This window comes from Colias croceus, chromosome 17 (assembly GCF_905220415.1).
Source record: "Colias croceus chromosome 17, ilColCroc2.1".
NCBI classification, from domain to species: Eukaryota; Metazoa; Arthropoda; class Insecta; order Lepidoptera; family Pieridae; genus Colias; species Colias croceus.
This window is the reverse complement of record NC_059553.1, coordinates 9959962-9983797: the sequence shown is the minus strand read 5'-3', so window position 1 is coordinate 9983797 and position 23836 is coordinate 9959962. Positions and strand designations below refer to the sequence as shown.

The 23836-nt window shown below is 33.5% G+C and overlaps 1 protein-coding gene across 1 annotated transcript; it reads right to left on the bottom strand.

Moving 5' to 3' along the window:
• Positions 1 to 5296: 5296 nt before the first annotated feature.
• LOC123699197 lies at positions 5297 to 23065 on the bottom strand. Its single transcript, XM_045646093.1, has 3 exons — positions 22241 to 23065; positions 6531 to 6761; positions 5297 to 5944 (listed from the first exon to the last, which is right to left on the bottom strand). The coding sequence occupies exons 1-3, from the start codon at positions 23000 to 23002 to the stop codon at positions 5762 to 5764; spliced, it is 1176 nt and encodes a 391-aa protein (XP_045502049.1). The 5' UTR covers positions 23003 to 23065; the 3' UTR covers positions 5297 to 5761.
• Positions 23066 to 23836: the final 771 nt, after the last annotated feature.

Genomic DNA, 23836 nt, shown 5'->3' with positions numbered 1-23836 from the left:
GGGTTCTGTAGATTATAAATATTAAAATGTATGAAATCAAGGAATTGTCTACAAATCCTAGGTAATGTGTACAATTATTACTATATAGGAAATGTATGATATATTCTTTGAAAAACCATTTAATGCATAGATATTAGATAATAATTAGATATCCTAGGAAATGTATACAATGACGGATTACATACATTTCCGTTAACACATGTAAGAAATACAAATATTTTGTTTTCAGGAGAGCGAATTACCTAAATTAAATTTGGAATTCAAACGGTTTTTAAAAAATCATCACTTAGGCTGGTTGCAGAGCTTGACCGACCGTCAGTGCGTACCGTCGGTCCTGACGATACGCATCAACAATTGTATGACTATACACTAATGCGCATGACAATACGTAGATAGGGAGGCGAAGAGGGGAATTTTCTGCAATACTCGAGCGTGGCAGTTTAAGATATGAGAGATACCTTAGACCTAATAGAACAAACTTTTTCACTATTTAGCTCTATATGTAGTGACGCGCGCCTACGATAGACGATCAGATTAGTAAAAAAAAATCGATAGTCTGAAATACTCGAGCGCGTCAGATTAAGATATTGGGGGTTGATTTTAGTGTTTTAAGACTAAATTTAATTAATCTGACCATAAGTCCTTGACGCCGCCGAGTTATAGGGTCGCGAACTTGTAAAAAAAAAACGTTAACCCGGCATTCTCGAGCGCGATTTTTTTTATTTTTATTTTGAAGAATATAATCTAAAACTTACTAAAAACACAAAATCTGCCGGTTTCCGCATGACCGGAAGTCTGGAGGAGCCATTTCGTCTTCCGAAAAACGCGTTGCAGCATATAAGTAGCGAATTTTACTTTTTCAAAAAAAAAAAGTTTAAATAAACAAAAAAGGTAATTTTATTTTACAAAAAAAGGTCTCTTTTCATTTATGTCCAAAGTTTAATTTTTTTTTACTTGAAGCATCATAAAAACTCAAACTCCCGGTTTTTTGAGTATATCTCAAAAACTGAGGGTGGTAAGAAAAATTGTTATATGAAATAACGATGATTAAAAAAAAGAAACCCACAAACCTTTTTCGGTCAGATTAAGAGAACCCACCAACATTTTTATCAGATTAAGAAAATATGCTTTCAGGATACCTAGATAAACATCCCCTATGAAAATCTGACGCGCTCGAGTATTTCAAAAGGACTTTTTTTTTCTGCATTTCCAAAAATTCATCGTAACTTATCGTCATGCCGTAATCATCAGTTTTTTTAAGGGGAGCTTTCTTGGGGCCTAATTAAAACCCCTTCCGAAAATCTGACGCGCTCGAGTAAATTTTTTTTTTGTGCATTTTTGACGAATTTATATGCCTAGCCCCACCACGCAAACCGGCAGATTAGTATACCGTTGTTATCAGAGGCACTTGGGGCATACGTAGTATGAATATCTGACGCGCTCGAGAATGCCCAAGTAACTGTTTTTTTTTACATTTTTGAAAATCCGTACACGCCAAACCCACCGCTAAAATGGTTTTTACCATAGAAGCTTTTCTTTTCGAAATTATTTTCTCTTTCGATTTTGATAAGTCTCGACGACGCCGTTGAATTACGCCATTTAGCTACCTCGCCTCCCTATCTAACGCGTGCGTATGGTCGGTCTAGCTATGAACGGTTTGATGAATTTCCATACATATGACAAGCGCGACTGACGTACGCACTGACGGTCGGTCAAGCTCTGCAACCAGCCTAAAATATAGAAATAGAGGATAACAATTTTGAATTTTTGATTTCAAATTGTTTATTGTCTAGGGTAGGTTGCTTGGGTACTAAATATAAAAATAAGTATATATAATAGGTGTCAAGAATTTCACCAGATTTTCAAGTTACCTAATTGAAGAGTTTTTTATTTGCTTCATCATTATCAGCCTACATTTGTCCTCTGCTGGACCTGGACGTAGGCCTCAGTCATGGTACGCTACTGAGCCCGGTTGTTCGCTTGTTGCCGGCAGTTTTGCCCAGCACCATTTTTTTTGCTTAAACAGGCTTATCTCAGGAATTACTGGTCCGAATTGAAAAATCCTTTCAGTGTTATAAATGATAGAAATAGAAGGCTATAAGTTATTATAGAATATCATCACGATCTTTTTCTCAGGGTGCGTGGAGGTAACAAGCTGCTAATTCATACTGTGTACTCAAGTCCCTTGAAGCTGTGAAAAAATCAAACTTACAAGCCAACGCAATCGAAATTTATAGCCGTATAAACCGTCGCAAATTTCGACATTTGCAAGGGAATCAAAACCTACAGGATACTTTCAACATAGAGTTTTGAAATTTAAAAGTAATTTAAAAGTAAATGTAAAGTATAGTAGATAAAGGAAAAATCACAAATTTATAACAGAATGAAAAATAGGTTTGTTCGAAAAATCCGACTCAAACCTGGCCGACTTTTTTTCCTCGTTACTATCAAATAAATGAAATCGAAATATAATTATTTTCTTTAAATAAAAACTCCGGAATAAATAAATGTGAACCCTAAAAACATAAGTTAATCACTGCCACGGTCAAAAGTTATAAAGAATAGAAAAAATTATATAAATGCAAAAATATAATAATATTTTTCAAAGTAATATTTTAGAGGTACTTAATATGTATTTATTGGACGTCATTGAAAGGATGTGAGAGTATTGACATATTTTTAAAGGTTTTTTTTTAACTTTTAAAGACCCATCTTTATATACTCTGTCCGTTTTTTTTCTCACCTAAAACATTGAATCGATTTTGATGAAATTTGGAGCGACACTTATAGGATAGTTTTCTCTGAAATCCTAAGGGAACTTTGCGGATTTTAACTTCAGGACTGTCTAGAGTCTATCTTTTGGTTTGACTATGCCGGTGACACTATGGGAGGAAAGCTAGTGTAGTTATAATAAAATAAAAACATACACTACGAAAGGAGATTCATTTATAGCTTTTTTAGGAAAGACATTTGAAAAACTGACTGGAATACTTCGCGGTTTTCCTAAAATGTACTGAGTCGGAAAGTTTTTGTGAATATAATGATATTATATAATACAACAGCGCTATAACATTATCTTTACTAATATTATAAAGCTGAAGGGTTTGTTTGTTTGTTTGGACACGCTAATCTCAGGAACAAAATTCCTTTTGTGTTAGATAGCCCATTTGCCGTGGAAGGCTATACAATATATTATATACATATATCATAATATAACAATATAACAGGAGGGGAGCACTGCGGGTAAAACCGCGGGGCACAGCTAGCAAGTTATAAGCGTGCCTTGTGAAGATTCAAATACGTCCATTTGGGATGACGCATTGTCACACAACAGACAGACCAGCAGGCCGAGACAAATGTCAAAACGCCAAGGAATAGAATACGCTATCGATAGAAATTGACATAAGCGTACGATGTTTTGCCTAAGGATTCGGTCACCCTACCAACGACAATGAAGGCACTGGGCCTTTAGACAAACGTACGTAACGCCATGGAATAGAAACTGCTAACGCTAATTATTGACATAAGCTCATGACATTTTGGTAATGGTTCGGTCACACTACCAACGACGAAGACGACCACGACCAAAATTCCAATCTTGCCGAAATTTGTTCAAAATCAATATTTAAATCTCTCGTCATTCTAGTACTCGGAAATAAAAATTTCGAGGTCAATTAATAAAAAAATAGGGTTTTTTTGCGATTTTCGCTGAGACGATAAGTTTATCATACAATCACCTGAACCAAAATTGTAGATCATCTAATTATCTATAAAAAATGTTAAATACATTTTTTTCCAGGAGCCTCCGTTTCTGTGAAAAACCTGTTTGTTTATTCATTGATCTCAAAAAAAAATGTTTCCAAACACCAATACGACAGGAAATTCTTAAATGTCATTTTTATGTTTTGCACAATTTTATTTAATTGCGACTGGTTGAATATTTTGTTCGTGGTCGTTATTGTCGTTGGTAGGGTGACCGAATCCTTAGGCAAAACATCGTACGCTTATGTCAATTTCTATCGATAGCGTATTCTATTCTTTGGCGTTTTGACATTTGTCTCGGCCTGCTGATATCTCATCAGGGATGATTTATATTCCATATTTTATATTTTTAATTTAAATGCTCGAAATTTCAAAATTGAATAAAATGCAAGTGAATGCATTTTAAATCCAAAAGTTTAAAGTATCTGATATCCATAGTTCCATGATGTTCACAATAATTCAGAGTATAACAACCAAAATAAAAAAAATATGTTTTAAAATATTCGACTAATATTGATGAATTTAGAAAACTCATAATTGTGGTAAAATTTTCACAGGCGCAGAAAATTAATTATAACTGACTGATCTATTAACGCACAGCCCAAACTACTTGACCGATCGGGTTGAAATTTGCCATGAAGATAGCAACTATGATTTAGGCATATGCTTAGAAAATACTTTGAAAAATTCTACTGTCAAGGGGATAAAATAGGGGATGAAAGTTTGTTCCATGAAAATTTGTCTTTTCCACGCAGGCAAAGCTGCGGGAAACAGCTAGTCTTAATATATATAAATCTCGTGTCACAATGTTTGTCTTCAATGGACTCCTAAACCGCTTAACCGATTATAATAAAATTCGCACACCATGTGCAGTTCGATCCAACTTGAGAGATAGGATAGTTTAAATCTCAAATCGTTTTAGAGAAAGCGGGCGAAGCCGCGGGCGGTAAGCTAGTTATTATTATAAATACGAGAGTCCGCCCGTTTCTAATGCTTTTTTAACACTCTTTGGAGTGAAATTCCTTAAGATTTGAAATAGAGAATGCAACCATTTGCTTATGGCACTGCAGAATACTTAATAAGTAGGTAGTAGCTAACGCTACTTATGGCTTGGTCGGTAGGTCATTCAGCAGAGCACTGCAGTAAGCAATAACTTAAATTAGAAAAGGCGCACACTGTACAGTTAAAACACAGTTGATTTATTTATAAACATTTATTTAGATAGTATTTCTTCAATTATGATAAAAAGTATTTACAAACAAGTTATTAGTATGTTTCACAATTTTAATAATTCAATTATTTTATACAAGATGATTATAATGAAGCTACATACAAAGCTGGATAATATAAAATATTAGGTACTATTTTTGACATTTAAAAATAAAAAGCTTACACTATAAAAAAGGAGTAACGTAACTATATATATTTTGAATGTAGCTGCTTATAAATATCTATAATTATTATTGTAGGTATACTGCGATACAAATGAAACAATTTAAATGAGTAACATTATCTTATACCATCACATTTAAATTTGTTTCTATCATTTATATGTATAAATATACGAAAATTAATTATATTTAACAAATATCCCGTTTTTTGAACACAAATAATTTTATTCCCAGTCATTGGTTGTAAAATAATAAATTACCTATAGTGATGACTAACTATTTGGTAAAAATCGGTGCGAAATATAGTAATTATTAACTACATGTAGGTAAAATAGACGTGAATCTTTTTGTTTTCGATAGCCAATTTTCATTTGGTCCCAATATAGATTCTTGAGTGGTAGGTACCCTAAGAACGTAAAATTTTTGAATTGAAACTTCTGAGTAAAACTTCAAGGTCACATCATGACAATATCGTCACGTCATGGAGTAAGACGACGATTTTGGTATCTTGGAATCTTGCCAAAGAAGTTTCACTTCTGACACATGTGCTCGGCACACACACTCTTATTTGTATAGAAAATTATTATGTAGTAAGACAATTCAGTGCATTAGATAACATTCCACCGAATACAATCATTGACGATGCCACTAAATCTTTTCGCAAACAGCTCGTTGGGCGACATGGAGACGAATTGGCTGATGTCATTATCCTGGATGTTGGGGGCTTGTTCCGCTTCCACTGTCACCATGGGTAAGATGGTGGCTCCGATCAGTACTGCGTAGGGCATCGTCTGTGGAAAAAAAATATAGAGAATTCAACAAACCATAAATATGAGAAGACTAAATTGGGCTAGCTGGTTGAATCATACATGATTATGAGGTTCAGAATATGTAGCTTCAGAACTCGAAAATATGCTTGATTCTTCCTGTCTAACCCGATAAAGATTAAAGAGATACTAAGGCTTTTTTAAAAATAATTGATTGACTGTTGAAAACGACTATAGGTCGTTTCCGATAATTGACTTTAAAAGGCTGTCACTGAGCTATTTTAGCATCATTATTATAGCTTCCATGATCCATCGCGGGCCTTGAGCGCGGGGACCGAATCGAGAAATTCCGTAACGAAAAAACCTCACGCTCCCCACTCCGACGGGCGGAGGTGTGGCTTGAAGGCATAGCATGCAATAGCTTTACCGCGGCAGTCCCCGAGTGCCACACGTCATTTTTATTTATTTAAGAAAAATTGATATATAAGAAGGAAACTATGATCTGATCATCATATAATGTAGACAACCATTAAGTGGGTTCTTTGTGTGTCAGCACAAAGAGCTGAGGCTCTTCTTAGAAAAGAAATTATTAACTTTAATTCCAACATACCTCTTTCATATCACTATCAAACATTTCTCTAGGGTAAGCTTCCACTGGATCCACAGACAGCCTCTCCATCGCTTCACACAGCGTAGTATAATAGTAATCCAAGAGTCTCTCATAGTTCTTGGCTCTGAACTCTTCATCAGAGCCCATGAAGATGAAGTATATGAGGTCGGTTGCTGGGCAACCCGCGTGTACGGTCTGGTAGTCCACTGAGATGGCGTCCACTTTGGTACCCTGGAAGTAGATAATTGTAGAATTTGTAGAATCAGATTTGTGGCATGGATTAAAAAGTTACTGGGTAGATAGTGCGTTGAATATCCTATCCTAATAATATTATAAACGCGAAAGTTTATGAGGATGTGTGTGTGTTTGTTATACTCTTTCACGCAAATACTACAAAACCGATTACAATGAAATTTAGCACACATAATATAGAGGGTAACTTGGATAAACACATAGGATAGGTTTCACCCCTTAAATCCCACGGGAACGGGAACTATGCGGGTTTTTCTTTCAAAACGCAAGCGAAGCTAGCGAAGCTAGTTAGAGATAGAGTAGATATTCATAAGTTAAGATGCGGACAAATTGTTATGTTTTTAAATTCATTATAGCTATCAATTTTATACGGTAATGGTGAAAGTGATAAATGGTACCTATTATTATGACAATATTTCATACATATGAATCCATTCTAAAGTTTTTAATCGTATGAACAGACAAGAACAATGAATAATTAACGAAATAACGAAACTCATGATGTCTAAGGATCAAATTATAATATGAGATAATAAATTATGTTTTTGCTTCTGACCTCCATATGGCTGTAATGTACACGTGTGTTGTGTTGTGGTAAGTGCAAATATAATTAAGTTTCATCTTGTATTATTTACTGCAATTATTCTAATTGATACATATTATAAACGGCTTCACACCTCTATTCTTCACACAATACTTCAAATATTGTTTTACATTGACATATTATGATATATAGATATTTCGAAATGTTATTCCCATAAAAATATGGCAAATTAAGTACGATGAAGATGTAGGTAGTTATATAAAATAAAAAAAATAAAAAATTGCTTTGGCTCTATGGACAAGTTTTTGTTTGATGAATTGTACATATAGGTAATTGATTAATATTGGAATAGGTACATTTAAAAATGAATACCTATGGCCAAAAATAAACGTTGACAAATAAACGTTTAATTACAGAATTGTATTGGCTGTTTAATTTTTGGAACGGGAAATTAGTAGTCAACTGTCAAACAAAACAAAGGTTGTAAAAGGGTTGTAATAATATGTAACTTGAACTGATACAACAAGGCTTAAAAACTTTTTGATAAAGAAAGAAGAAAGAAAGAAAGAAAGAAAATACGTTTAATCACAAATACTTTTACAAATTTTTGACTTATAACTAAACACTTTACATGGAAAAAAAATTAAATCTTAAAATACATTAAATACATTCAAATATCTTAATATCGTATTCGTGATTAGGTGGACTACTCAGCATTTGCCTCTCCGTATTAGAGAAGAGGCGCCGGTTTTCAGTAGTCCCCTCGACTTGCTACGCTTGGAGCACCAGAACGGTCTTCTGGGTGGTTAAATTAGGAGCTAATACATAATTTAAAAAGTAAAAAAAAAAAGAAACAATAGGTGATTAAATGTTATATAGGTAGTTAAAGTTGACAATCCATAATAAGTAGATAATTATAAACTTACTTGTACATACATAATATTTAAATATAAAAGGGTTACTGAGATTAAAATAAATAATAATATATACATATATTATATTGGAAAATGAAAAATATACGTAATAATATAGATATATAATAACATACGTAATAATATAAGGCTATACATTTAGCGCTATTAGGGCTGGTTAAGAAATTGTGCAAGAACAACTTTTTTGTACTTACATTTAAAATTCTGCAGTGTTTTACAATTTCTTATTGGTGGAGGCAAATTATTCCAGCACCTAGTAGCGCTGTATGTGAAGCTTCCCCTGAAAGCCGCTGTGTAATTTCTGGGAACTGAGAGCTTATACATAGACGCCCGTGTTTCATATAAGCGATTGCCGTCATCCATCCACTTGAGTTTGTTGTAGAGGTAGGCGGGAGCTTTTGTCAGGATCACGTTAAAAAGTAGGGAAGCTAGGTGCAGTCGCCGCCTACTCTCCATATTTAAGATTTTATTGGACTTTAGGATTGGTGTTATATGGGTCCGAGCTGGTATGTCCCAACAAAAACGAGCGCAGGCATTTTGTATACGCTGTATTGAGTTTTTAGTGCGTACCAGCAATCTAGGACCATACATCACATCGGCATAATTGAATTTTGAGAGCACGAGTGATTCGCAAAGCTTTATACGTAGATCTGTGTTCAAATGTGCTCTTATGTTATACAAAACTTTTAGGCGGTAGAAGCAGTTTGCTATTAGTGAATTGATATATTTTTCGAATCTAAGTTGTTCGTCGAATATAACTCCTAAGTTACGAGCCTCACGTACACGCTCGATGATAGTACCTTGGATGTTAAGTACTGGATTATGCTGCTCGACGCTTTTTACCTGTTTTGGTGTACCTAGAATCATGAATTTCGTTTTGTCAGCGTTTAGCAGCAATGTATTATTTGCTGACCATGTAGAAATTCGATCTAGATCGCCATTTAGTTTAACTAAGCAGTCGTGCGTGTCATCGGACTTGAAGGAGAGATACAGTTGTATATCATCAGCGTACGAATGAAATTTACAAAAGTGAATATTATTAATAATGTCCGCGGTGTATAAAATGAATAATAGAGGGCCTAAAATTGAGCCTTGAGGAATACCTCGTTCGACAGACCTACACTGTGAAAACGACCCCTTGCCGTTTTCTTCCGTGATCATTACTGTTTGAGTTCGATTGTTTAGATAACTGTCGAACCATGAGACTGCGCTTTGTGAAAATCCGTAATAAGATAATTTGGCCAGCAATAGAGGTATGTTCAAGGTATCGAAGGCGCGTGAATAATCGAGATAAACAAGAATTGTGCCCATACCTCTATCCTGTGCTCTTATTATGTTATCCACTACATCCGTTAATGCTGTAGCAGTTCCGCGTTGTCGTCTAAAGCCCGATTGTGAGTCCGGTAACATTCGATTTGCCTCTAGGTATTCCACTACTTGTTTGTATACAATTTTTTCCAGTATCTTTGACATACACGGTAGAATGCTGATTGGCCTTAAATCTTTATACGAATCAGGATTATCTTTTTTTGGAATCGGCTGCACTAGTGCATTCCGCCATAACGTAGGAAAAGCGTTCGAGGATATTGAGGTGTTAATGATGTGTGTTATGATTTTTAAAGTAGATGGTGTAGTTAATTTTAGCATATCAAGCGAGATATCATCGCTGCCTACAGCTTGTGATGTTAGTTCTCGAATGGCTTTCCATACGGCTTGATCAGTCACTGGCTTTAAGGTAAGGACGGCATTTTTATTATATCGATGTGATTCATAGTACGATATGTATGATGGTGGTGAGTGTCTAGGACCGGGAGTGTTAAGGAAATGTATATTAATGCAATTAGGATAACGCAAGTGAGGTGGTAAGAGCGGTTCTCTTTGCGGCTTTATCCGTATATGTTTTTTTAAGTGTTTCCAAAGGGCCTTAGGGTTTCTTGTGTTGGCATTAATAAAACTATCGAAATAAGCTTTTTTTTCCCGGTTGAGAGCGCCTTTGACGTAATTTCTGAGCTCGTTATAATAACGTATATGGGATCTTTGTTTGGTTAATTTCGCCCGAATTTGTGCATCGTCCCTATCTTTCATAATTAATTTCATATTGTGCGTTATCCACGGATATTGTTCGGACTTAACCCTAAATGTTTTTTTCGGGGCATGGATATCATACAAAGCTAGAATACTGGCAGTGAAGGTAGTAAGAGCTTCATCCACATTTTCCATTAAGAGAATCGCGTCCCAGTCAAAGGAGGTTAAAGATTGGTTGAAGTCAGTTAAATTAATATTTTTAAGAGAGCGCCTTGACATCCATTTAGGTTTAGGTTTTTCCTTTGTAATATTTAAAATACAAGTTATAAACGCATGGTTGCTCAGATCACTTATATAATCTACTTCTACCCGAGATACTGAGCAGTCTGAACATATTAAATCTAACAAGGTCTCATTTTCGCTTTTAAAATGTGTAGGCTTAGTCACATGTTGCTTCAAATTGGTAGTGGTTAAGAAATTGTTCAATTTTATAAAACTAGTACTTTTTTCGTTAAGTACATTTATATTAAAATCACCTACTAATATCATATAATCACTCCATACAAAAGAACTGATCGATTCTGTGAGGGCAGCGAAGAAGGTATCCATATCTAGCCAGGGTGGCCTGTATGCGGTTCCAATTACGATTTTTTTACCACGAGAAATGAATTTGAGCCACATCTGTTCAACCGTGTATACCTCAGGATGTTTTAAGACATGTATCGTCAAACCGTCACGAACATAAATTTTCACCCAAATCACCGCAAAAGTAAGTAAAATATATTTACTTTTGTATGCAAGATACAATTATTATTACTTTAATAAAGATAATATTAGCAACTAGCTTCCGCCCGCGACTCCGTCCGCGCGGAAAAATGAAGATTTATTTTTTTCTACGTAATTCTCCGGGATAAAAAGTATCCTATTTTATGCCCAGGATAATAAGGTATAATTATACCAAGTTTCATCGAAATCGAACCGTTAGTTTTCACGTGATGCCTGAACATACAGACAGACAAAAATTTTTTTAATCACATATTTGGGCTTGGTATCGATCCAGTAACATTATCCAGTGCTATTTATTTTTTCAATATTTTCAAAGTACAGAATTGACCCTTCTACAGATTTATTATATGTAAAGATACTCAATACTCATATCAGTAAGTAATCAAAACAGTACTAATCTTATAATAATATTTTGATAATACCTCACGTTAGCACAAAACTGATAAAATTATGATATAACAGTAATTATTTATACTATTAAATATTTTAATAATTTTAGTTATATTGTTGGAAAAATACAATATAATATATGTTACAGTCAAAACCCTGAACCAGTCAATAACCTTATTGACCGGTAAAATTAGTCAATAAGGTTATTGATTGAGGGCGTCGGTCAATATCCTTATTGTCTGATTTTATCTGACAAAATCAGTTAATACATTGTTCAAAATGTTACAATAAATGAACCACGTATAGTTATTATATTATGAAAGTTTGTCTGTTGTGTTGTAACCATGTTTGATTGCAAATAAATGATTTGATTTGAAAAAAACAAACTCTTCAGCTTTATAATATTAGTATACTATAGCTGCGCTCCGCGGTTTTACTCGCTTTGAGCGCTATCTAACACCAACAGTGAAATAATTTTTCAAATCGGACTCGAGGTTCCCGCGTAGCGCAATCAAGAAAACAAACAAACTTTTCCGATTTATAATGTTATATTACTAGCTTACCGCCCGCGGCTTCACCCGCTTTGTCTACAACCTAATAAATTATATACTAAAACCTTCCTCTTGAATCACACTATATATTTAAAAAAAAAGCATCAAAATCCGTACATAGGGACATAGGGACAGAGAAAGCGACTTTGTTTTTAACCGACTTCAAAAAAAGGAGGAGGTTATCAATTCGGCCGGTATGTTTTTTATTTTTTATGTATGTACACCGATTACTCCGAGGTTTCTTAACCGATTTACGTGATTCTTTTTTTTTCGATGCGGGATGGTGTCGAATTGGTCCCATAAAAATTTTATTCGGATAGGCCCAGTTGTTTTTATTTTATGGGCATTTTTGCAAGTGCAAGTTTGAAGTCGGTTGTTTTTAACGCAGTTATCACTTGTATACTATGTACTTATGTAGTGATAGGTAAGGAAGTAGGAATCCTAGTTCTACGTCAGACTAATGAAAGTGGTAAAAAGGAGATTAATAAATATCTATAAGTCAACATACGGAATATTATCTGAACCTGTTTAAAATTAAATGAATATTATCTATGCTTATAATAACATTTACCAGATAACAGATAATTTCGAATAAGTATATCTGGCACGAGTCACCTTTCAATATTATCAGTCTAATTTGTTGTTACTTGTTGTTTTTAATTACACTAAGAAAAATTCCTTATAGTAAGTATAAGTCATAGTACAGTATGACTATTATAAATAAATATTGTTAGGACTGTGTAGTGTGTAGGTAATCAGATCGTATCTATGTTGTTATTTTTATAGTATTACTGATTTTTAGGGTTCCGTAGGTACCCAAAGGGTCAAATGGGACGTTATAACTGAGACTTCGATGTTTGTCTGTCTGTTCGTCTATTACTAGGCTGTGTCTGATGTATTTATGTTGCCGCTAATAAAAAAGATGGTTGGCGCATTCATATATTGGATGACCATTTTTTGCGGAACCCTTATGTCACGAGTCCGACTTGCACTTGACCGATTTTTTATTATCAGGTAAATATTTACTAACCAACTAAGTAGTTGTAATAGTAAATACCTACATATTAAACACTAGCTTCGTATGTACAAACACACTTTAATAGGTTATATTTACGCTAAAGTACATAGTAGAATGACGAACAGAAATAAATGATGATATATTATTATTTAATGGGTAAGTACATAGATTCCGGAGAGGTTAAATTGTGAGAAGGGAGACTAATTGAGATACCCGACTGTTCGTTGTTTTGACTTCACTACATAGTATAAAACAAAGTCGCTTTCTCTGTCCCTATGTCCCTTAATATTGTTTTATCAAGTTAAATGTTTAATATTGTGTTTTTATCCAAAAAAGTCACTAGATCAAACGTTTATCTGTACTATATATTTTTTAGGCTTTTAAATACTAAGTTTAAATATGATATAATATTTCTAAATATTTCTCTGAAAATAACATGATTTAGAAACATGAATTTGGGAGAAAGTGTGCCCTTAAATCTTCAAAACTACGCAACGGATTTTGATGCGGATTTTTTTAATAGATAGAGTGTTTCAAATGGAAGGTTTTAGTGTGGTTTTAGTATACCTATATGTAATTTATTAGGTTTCAGACAAAGCGAGCGAAGCCGCGGGCGGTAAGCTAATCACAAAGTCGCTTTCCGCCGTCTTCCTAAAGATCTTTAAAACTATTTAAGTACGCAACGGATTTTGATGCGGTTTTTTTTAATAGATAGAGTGATTCTCAAGGAAGATATAGTTAGATTAGTAGATATATAATTTCTAGCTTCGTATGTTTGTAGAGGGTAACCTTCGGAAGCAGTGATTCGATCAAGAAAATTTACAGAAAGCTTTTTGCCTTTTTTTATTATTTGTAGGTATATTTAATTCTCAATGTACTCAAATTTCGTAACAGAAAAATCAGTTGTTAGTTTTTTTATAGGAAATATTTTCATTGTTTAGGTTTATATGTCGGGGTTATAGTCAACTCTGCGTGAAGGTTAGAATTTGTCAATTGCCCTTCATTTTATTGGTCAAAACGAATTTAGTGTGGAAAATTGATTTGTTTTAAATCTATGAAGTGATGTTATGATGGATGATGGTTAAACAATATTACCACAGATAATCTATTCCTAAAAATTATTTCAGTGTTAGATAGCCCATTTATCGAGGAAGGATATAGACTAGTATACGCTAAGACCAGCAGAAGCGGTGAAACCGCGGAGTGCAGCTAGTATAGGATATTACCAAGAATACAAACTGATATACATTTTTAATTTTTATCGAACATCGTCTATTTTGGTGCATAAAAATAACTTAAACTCGTATTATTGTGCATATCATGATTGATAGTAGGTACACAACAAATTAATAGTTAAATCAGTAATTATTTTTAAAATGATAAAGCGCTGCTGCGTAGGACTAGGTGGAGTGACGACATCCGCAGGGTTGCTACTTGCTAGGCAAAACTGGCGGCAACGAGCGAACGACCGTGCTCAGTGGCGTGCCATGACTGAGGCCAGAGGCCTACGTCCAGCAGAGGACAAAATACAAATGTAGGCTGATAATGATGATGATGATGATGATGATGAGGATGAAGCGCTGCTAGGCTATTGGTTTAAGCTGACTCGATTAATTCACTTTCCGTCTATAATATTCATAATTAAAGAGATACAAATTAAAAACAAATCGCCAAAATGCATATTTGCAAATAAATACCTAACAAATGCTTGCTTGTTGTTGACATGTTTTGTACAAAAGAAATGGACTCAGTATTTCGTAATGTGCGGAAAAATAACTTTTACTTGCATCTTTCTTACATACGTATTGTTAACTAGCTAATATCAGCTGTTTTTATTGAAAACAAATCATTAGATATTATTGTTTTTATTTTATCAAAGAAAAACATTCATTAACAAAAAGTTAAATCTCAGGAACTACTGGACCGATTTTAATTTCTTTTACCGCTGGATATTATGTACAAGTTGTACAACGTAAGTACCCCTAAGTGTTAAAAACTATATACCTAGCTATAAGTGGTTGCCTGGCAGAGATCACTGCTTAATGAAAAGGCCGCCAATTGTGCTATATCTATCTAGTACCTTATTGTTTATTTTTATTCATTGATGATGATACTACAAAAAAGTGTAATAAATAAATACATAAGTAGGTACATAACGGGCGAAGCGGGGGCGGAGCCGGGCGGACAACTAGTTGAAAATAAAATGATAATAGGTACCTATTACTATTATATATTTCATATTAATTAATTGAAAGAGGAACAAACTAAAAATAAGGAACAAACATAACGTGTATACAAAGTTTTTAAACAATGTAGGGGCTTATGTATTTTATGATAGTGTTTATAATAGTTTTACGATTATGTTCTTAGCCTAAATACGAATAATACAGTAAATTTTTAATGCATATCACTACTTATTATAAGACCTACTAAGTCGCTTTCTTTTGGATGATTAGATCTTTAAAACTTAGCAACAGATTTGGATAGATTTTTTAAGATTTTTTAGATAATAGATTTTTAAGATAGAGCGATTCAAGAGGAAGGATTTAGTAGGTATATATCAATTGATAAGTTTACTACAAAACATTTTCTGGGAATTGGCAGTGCTCCGCTGATCCGCTCCTGTTGGTGTTAGCGAGATGATATTATAACATAATATATTATATTATGTCGCAGGCAAATTGTATTAATTCGCCGTGCTCGGCATTTTGTAAAATGCTGAGGATTTACTTTTTCCAAAATTCTACAAAAATACGGTCGCGAGCCCCACTTCGCGGGGCTCATAATATTTCTGTGTAGTTAAAAAAACACAAACCTAAACCTTACCCACCCCCTTATCCAAACCGACATATTACAAAATGCCGAGCGTTTGTAAACGGCAAAATAATACAATTTGCCTGCGACTATAGCCTTCCTATAGCCTTATAGCCTTCCTCGATGAATGGGCTATTTAACACCGAAAGAATTTTTCAAATCGGACCAGTAGTTCCTGACATTAGCGCGTTCAAACAAACAAACTCTTCAGCTTTATAATATTAAGTATAGATTAATCAAAATCAGTCCACCTGTTTCATAATGATTATGAAATACTCACGTATTGATAATAACATAAATAATTCTCCCTTATAAAGATTAGTATTCCGATAATTATATTTATAGTTATCATGCATTATTAATAATCGATACTACTATAATAATATTATAAAGCTGTTTGCTGATGTAATGGTCATGACGAAGTTTATCCTTATTAATGATTAGATAATATGTGATATGAATATCATTAAAGGTTCATTTGTATTGGAAGCTTAGATTACAAAATAAAGTACAGATGGAGCATGACAACCGCCCGTCGCCCTTGTCAAAGAAAATACGAAATCAAAAACAAATACGTCGCTGCACCAGTGCTATAGCGCATATAGTGTCATGCAATACGTCAAAAAGGGTTTGCAATTTTAGTAAAAAAATACCGTCTTGTGATATAGGTCTACCAGAATCTGATGGCATATTTATATTTGAGAAATAAAAGATTTTCATGTAGCAACTTATTTGACAACTATCAAATTGGTTGTCAAATTATTTGTCTTTTTTGTAGTTGATGAATAATTTTTAGGATTTTGTCTAAAAAATCTTCGAAAATGTCGAAAAAGCCGCTGCGATCACAAGCAAGATGTGTTGTTTATAATGTGTATAGAAAAACATTCGATGAAGAAGGGTCAAACACATCACAATTTTCAATTTTGAAGATTTTATTGGTAAATTGGACTTACCCGTTTTGATAATTTAATTTAAAAAATATTGTATGTAAGTAGGTAACTATAATATTGTTCGTTGATTAGAATATAATTTTATGAAAACTTATTACAGGAGTTTCCAATACGGCTATTCTTCAAGTCCAAGCTGTCCATTTCAATTTTATAATGTCTGTATCTGTTGTGTATCTGTTGATACTTACGAAAATAAACATAGTTTTATTTTATTTTATAAAAAATTATAAGCAGTTTTGATCTACATTATCATTATATCGATATTTTCACATGGCATACTGGTAATGAATATACAAATATAGGTATGTGTAAATAATAATATATAATACCTGTTTAAAATTAATATGTATAATTATTGTATATTATACATGTAAGTATGTACCTACATAATATTAAGTGGATATCTCATTATTAAGTACAGTATTGTCCACTTATGTAATGTGACTATATATATATTGAGGAAAAAATAAAAAATAAGCAGTATCAAGATCGTTCAGTCCATTTTCCCTAGGGTTGCACACTCAAAATTTTGATTTCCCTAATTGCCATCAGATTCTGGTTTACCTATAATAAAACGCTGTAAAATTTGTTCCCGAAAACAAAAAAAAAGATAAAACATCGTTTCACAGGTTTTCTGTAGATTATTTGGCTGATTTATTTCTTTAATACGAATAATAATTTTACAGATATGAAGGAATACAAAACTTCAACGTATGTTGCCAGTATTTTGAAAATGAATTTGCCATTTTTATTGGTAAAACGGTAAAATGGTTAAAAGATCTTCAGGGTAATGCTGTTGGATTTTTCGATCGTGAATGTGATTATTTGTATAGTGCACTAAAGGTTCATGATCATTATAAGATTATTTTAATAAGCATAATACATTACTTTGTTACTTTTATAAAGCTTAAAAACGTCATAGTCGTTTTCGCTAGCGATTTAATTTATGTGAACTCCATGATGGATATGATGAAAATAAAATGTCCCGTATTCTCGACTAAAAACTACCGCTATTCGTATTCATATATTATGAAAAATAAAAAATAATATAATTATTATAGTTAATATTGAAACTTTTTTTATGTAATTTATTTAATAAAAAAATGTTGTGTGGTTTTATGAAACCACGGTAAAAGTGAAACTGTTCGAACGGTTCCGAACACTGCTTTGTGTAGCGCATGTCGCGTGCCGAGTAGGTATACCTACTCGCCAACAGCCGCGATACACGCGACATGCGCTACACAGACCAAAAAGTTTGAGACGATGTAATAAAAGTTTCACTTTAAAATTGAATACAATTACTTTGTCCATATATAACTTTAGTAGGCAGGTACTTTATGTAATAAAAGAATTTAAATAAAAATTAAAACTTGACTTCTCATTTATGTATATAGCCTACGTCACTACCGCCACTAACATAATAATTCAGATCATTGCAATGAAACCTCACCACTCAAAATCGGTCCAACGGTTTATACTGCAGGGCGTGTCAAAGAAATATTATACATACATACATATAATCGAAAAACATAACCCTCTTTTTCCGTAGTCGGGGAAAAATTTGGGAAATTTTTCAATATCTGGCAACATTACACGCACACAGAAGCACCGTGTACGTACAGTGCAGCGGTGAAATGACAGCACACATAGCTTTATTGAAAATGACGATAAATTATTCGGTTTAGTTCGGCAACGCTCCATCTGTCTTTTATTTTGTAATCTAAGATTGGAAGTATGATATTTAAACATGCTCTTAAATTAACATAAAAAACAACTGACATCCTAATCATACATAGTATATAGTATAAATATAAAACAAAGTGGCTAGCGTTGTCCGTCCGTTTTCTAGATATAGATATAGTGATTCTCATATAATTTATTAGAAGTCTAAAAGATTTCGGAAAGCTGGTTTATTATAATAATTAATAACACAAGGTGACTCGACAAACGTTTTTCTGTCAATTACTTGTCACATAAAAGGGGTAGACCGTAGAAATAATAGTTCACACGAGAATTCTATTATTAAAACATATAAATTAAAAAATATATTATCTCTGATATACACAACAACATCTAGTTCTAAATAATTTTAGTTATTTTTATAAATAACTACTTACTTACCTACAGTTTATACATAGATAATATTAAAAAGATCCAAAAGCATAATAATAATTTAGATCACAGCAATAGATATGATTATTTCTGACAATATAATCTGTGGCGCGTGTTAACACTGATTATAATAAATATTAACAAAATAATAATTCACGTAAGGGTGGGTACACACTAGAGCTTTTTAACCCGACTGTGAAAGTAGGGCAATAGGCCAAATTTATTATTTAAACAAGTCCCTGCATCGTTAAGGAAATTTATCTTAATGTTAAAGAGACCAAAATAAATTATCCAATTATTAAAAAAATCTGTCTGTGCCCTGTGTAGGGTACACACGTAATAAGTGAAACTTCTTTATGACCTTATTTTTCAAAAAATTATTTACTATATGCAACTTTACAGAAATACGTCGAATCACGCGTGTTAGGGATAAGAAAAAGATGGGGCGTAACGGAAAAATGTCACGCGTAACGAAATAATGTTACACTTAATTTTTTTCCAACCCCGATAAAGAAGTTTCACTTTAAAACTTTTAGGAATTCTGCTTTACTTTCAACGAAAGTTTCTCGGTAAAATAATAACGTAATATATTATGAAATTGTATCAACCTTGATTATTTGAATGGTTGAACAGGTTTTTGAGCGAAATAAAATTTATTCGTGTTATCCATGTTATAAAATCAAGTCATTAGTATAATGTATCATAGTGAATCAAGTAGTACATAAACAAAATATATCTAGTTTTAGAAAATGTTGTGTGGTTTTATGAAACCACGATAAAAGTGAAACTTTTTTTCACACTATAGACATTTAACTAAAAATTATCGTATTTGTACGATAATTTTCGTACGTATCGTACGTCACGCGACATGCGCTACACAGACCAAAAAGGTTGAGACGATGTAATAAAAGTTTCACTTTAAAAACTAAATCCACTCTTGTATATGATAGAACTAGCTTACCGACCGCGGTTTCGCCTGCTTTGTCTAAAACCTAATAAATTATATACTAAAACTTTCCTCTTGAATCACTCTATCTATTAAAAAAAACCGCATCAAAATCCGTTGGGTAGTTTTTAAGATTTAAGTATACATAAGGACGGACAGACAGTGACAGCGACTTTGTTTTATACCTACTACCTAGGTATGTAGCGATCCGCAAAACGGGAGAATTAATTTTGATAGTATTTTGCACTGTGAATCAGTACTTATTTTACACAATAAATTATATTGTAAGTCTCCATAACTAACTATTGAAAGAACACAAAGGCCATTCTTCAAATTGTTGGTATTTGACCTTCTTTTAGACATCAACATTAAAAACCTTAGAGCCAGCGCGCACGAGCAACTTTGTCTCCGCAACTATTTTGTCTCTCTCATCAATTGTATGGGGAGTTGCGTCAACTTGCGTCGCTACGTGCGCGCACTTTACATTATACTAGCCCATGGGTGGGAGAGACAAAATAGTTGCGGAGACAAAGTTGCTCGTGCGCGCTAGCTCTTAGTATAAAAAATAAATTGTTCGTAGTAGATATAAATACATAGAAATATCATGATTAGGTATGAGAACTTCAAAACCTTTAGATTTTTGTAAATAATCTAAGAACATACCTTTTTGATATCAACATATTTAGACCTCTAGCATCTTTAGTCCTATCCTACTTCCTACTAATATTATAAATGCGAAAGATTGTGAGGATGGATGTATCTATATGTATGTATGTTTATTACTTTTTTACGCAAATACTACTGAACCGAGGGTAGCCTGGATTGACACATATGAGTTTTTATACCAAAAATTCCACGGGAACGGGAACTATGCGGGTTTTTCTTGGAAAACGCGGGCGTAGCCGCGGGCGGAAGCTAGTATACAATAAAAGAATATAGTACAATGCGGATAAATCCGCGGGCATAGCTAGTTTAGAAACATGGCAAATAGATACCCAATAGGCAATACTCGATTTCTATATTATGATAATTATTATTCACCGGATGATAATGATGACCTTTTATTTTGGCCCAGATAAGGAATATAACAGCTCATGTTTATTACAAAGGTGTTTATTAACTACATTTGTTAACGTTGCAAATAGTTTATTATTTTTATTAGTCATATATTTTAAATTTAGAAAATATTTAAATATGTAAACAACTATATTTAGTTTTAACTCAAACTTATTAATTGTGTGAAATTTAAGAAGTGTTTTTCGATAGATATTTTTTAAAATAAATTAAAAGCTAAATATTATAAGCATTGGCACCAAAGTATGGGCACATTATTAAAGTACTAGCTTTCTGCCCGCGGCTTCGCCCGCGTTTTCAAAGAAAAACCCGCATAGTTCCCGTTCCCGTGGGATTTCCGGGATAAAACCTATCCTATGTGTTAATCCAAGTTACCCTCTATATGTGTGATAAATTTCATTCAAATCCATTCAGTCGTTTTTACGTGAAAGAGTAACAAACATCCATACATCCATACTTACAAACTTTCGCCTTTATAATAGTAGAAGGATAGATTGATGATACGTCTGCCTTTTATAATGTACTAGGTTTCCACCCGCGGCTTCGCCCGCGCAGTCAAATAAAATCCCGCAAAGTTCCCGTTCCCGTGGGATTTCCGGGATAAAACCTATCCTATGTCCTTTGACCTTTCTCGGGTATCAAAATATCTCTATACCAAATTTCATGCAAATTAGTTCAGGAGTTAAGGCGTGATTGAGTAACAGACATACAGATAAGAGTTACTTTCGCATTTATAATATTAAGTATGGATGTATTGAGAGCCGATATAAAAAACTACAAACAATTATTATTCTTAGATAAAAGCGATAATATTATGTTTATCATGTTTCAATAAAAATCTAGGTATCAAGTGTAGAATGAATATATATATATTTTTAAAGAGTTGTTAATAATTTGTAAGTTGGAACTTTCTAAACAGTTTATCTCACTGAGAAGATCAGAGTTTCACTTCTTGCCTTGTTCAAATATTGTTTTGCAATACCAAGAAGATTTTATTTTATTTTATATAGCCTCATTTAAGTGCTTAACCATGTAGATAATATATACACGTTCCTATATGTAGGTATAAGTCTAATACTATACGTGAACGAAATATTAAAAAAAAAAGATTCGTAATTCATCTACTTTTATTGATAGTGAGAAAGATCGTCTAGAATTCGAATTAATCTACACATTTTCAAACTAGTTTATTAATATAAACAACAGATTACGAACGGGTTTACCAAATATTTGTACTTGAAAAACTAGACACATCTAAACGTATGTTTTGCGAATGATATCATATTGTGTAACAGTGATTAAGGAAAACGGCTTACCTTTTTCTTAAATAGCAGGTTACTAAGCCGATAATCTCCATGTGATATTACTGCTCTACTCCTTGGTATATTATATGTACATAGTTCAGGACAAGACGATAAGTATGTAGCTACTCTCTCCTTTTGATCATCCTGTACCACAGCTAGTGCTGTATTTATCAACTTCATCCATAAAGGCTTCATAGCTTCTACATCTTCAGATGCTTTGCCCAATATATACTTCATATTGGCTGTTAGTTTCTGAAATTCTTCAGGATGTTCCTTCGCGTAACCAAACGACAGCGCGTGGAATAAGGCCAAGTTTTTAACACCGGCGCAAGCGTGTTCCCAGTCCATAGAATCGAATCTGTTAAAAGATTTGTAGCCAGAAGCCACTAAATTCTCCATAATAACTGTCTCCTTCCCATGTTCATCGCTAACCCCGTAGAATTTAGGGAACTTCAGCCTGTCCTCTTCAGGTACTTTGAATTTGTTCTGCAAGTCCTCATACACTTTCGCCAGCTTTGTGTACGTGAACTTTTCTGTGTCGAACAGCCAGTCAGCGCACATACGGTCTCTGAGGGCATCGTTGATGATTGCCACTTTAGCGAAGAGATGTAGATCATCTTTTTTCGGGGACGTGACGTCAACGAGGAATAATTGAGAGGTGTAATTAGCACCGTTTGTAGATATAGCTTTGATAGCGACGTCTCGTGGCTTGTAGCCGCGGTTATCTAGTTCCGTGTTTAACAGATTACGTAAGGTTTCCTGCGCGTCCATCATGATTGAGACTCGATTTACGACTGCGGTGACGAGGGACACAATATTTAGGTTTCGTTAACCACTGATTGTGATTGCATAGCGTATTGAGGTCTACTGTGATTGTTGATAATGGTCGATATGAGTAAGTTGTACTTATAGGTATTGTGAATAATTGTTTTGCTTTTTTAATAATTTTAGAGTTTGAGACTGATGCTTTGACCCTTATATTTCATGTAGTCTCTTATAAATAGGTTACAATGTTATATCTATTTACTATGTCTGAGTTATTTTATCTCAATCTATTCTCAATATTTATTAAGCAATTGAAAATAACTGGAACACGATTTATGAAGTGATTAATCATCTATTGACTATATAATATAATTGTTTATTGGATATTTAGAACTCAACATTTAAAGAATTTGTTTAAGTACATACCTACATGAGAATCCGACCTATCGTAGAAACTTAATATCTATATCATAATAAATATAATATTGTAAAGCTGAAGAGTTTGTTTGTTTGTTTGAACGCACTAATCTCGGGAACTACTGGTCCGATTTGAAAAATTATTTCGGTGTTAGATAGCCCATTTATCGAGGAAGGTTATAGGCTATATTTCATCACGCTACGGGCAACAGAAGTGGAGCCACGGGGGTGAAACCGCGCGGAGCAGCTAGTAATAAATATAGGTACCTACTGCTATTATTATATTATTCTAGGTTTTCAATCAACATCGTAGAATTACTTAAGCAAAATATCATAATTTTGATAAACCCAATGCCACTCTCACAATTCAGAATAAAGACACCTCTTCATCTATACTAATACTAGCTTTCCACCCGCAGCTTCGCC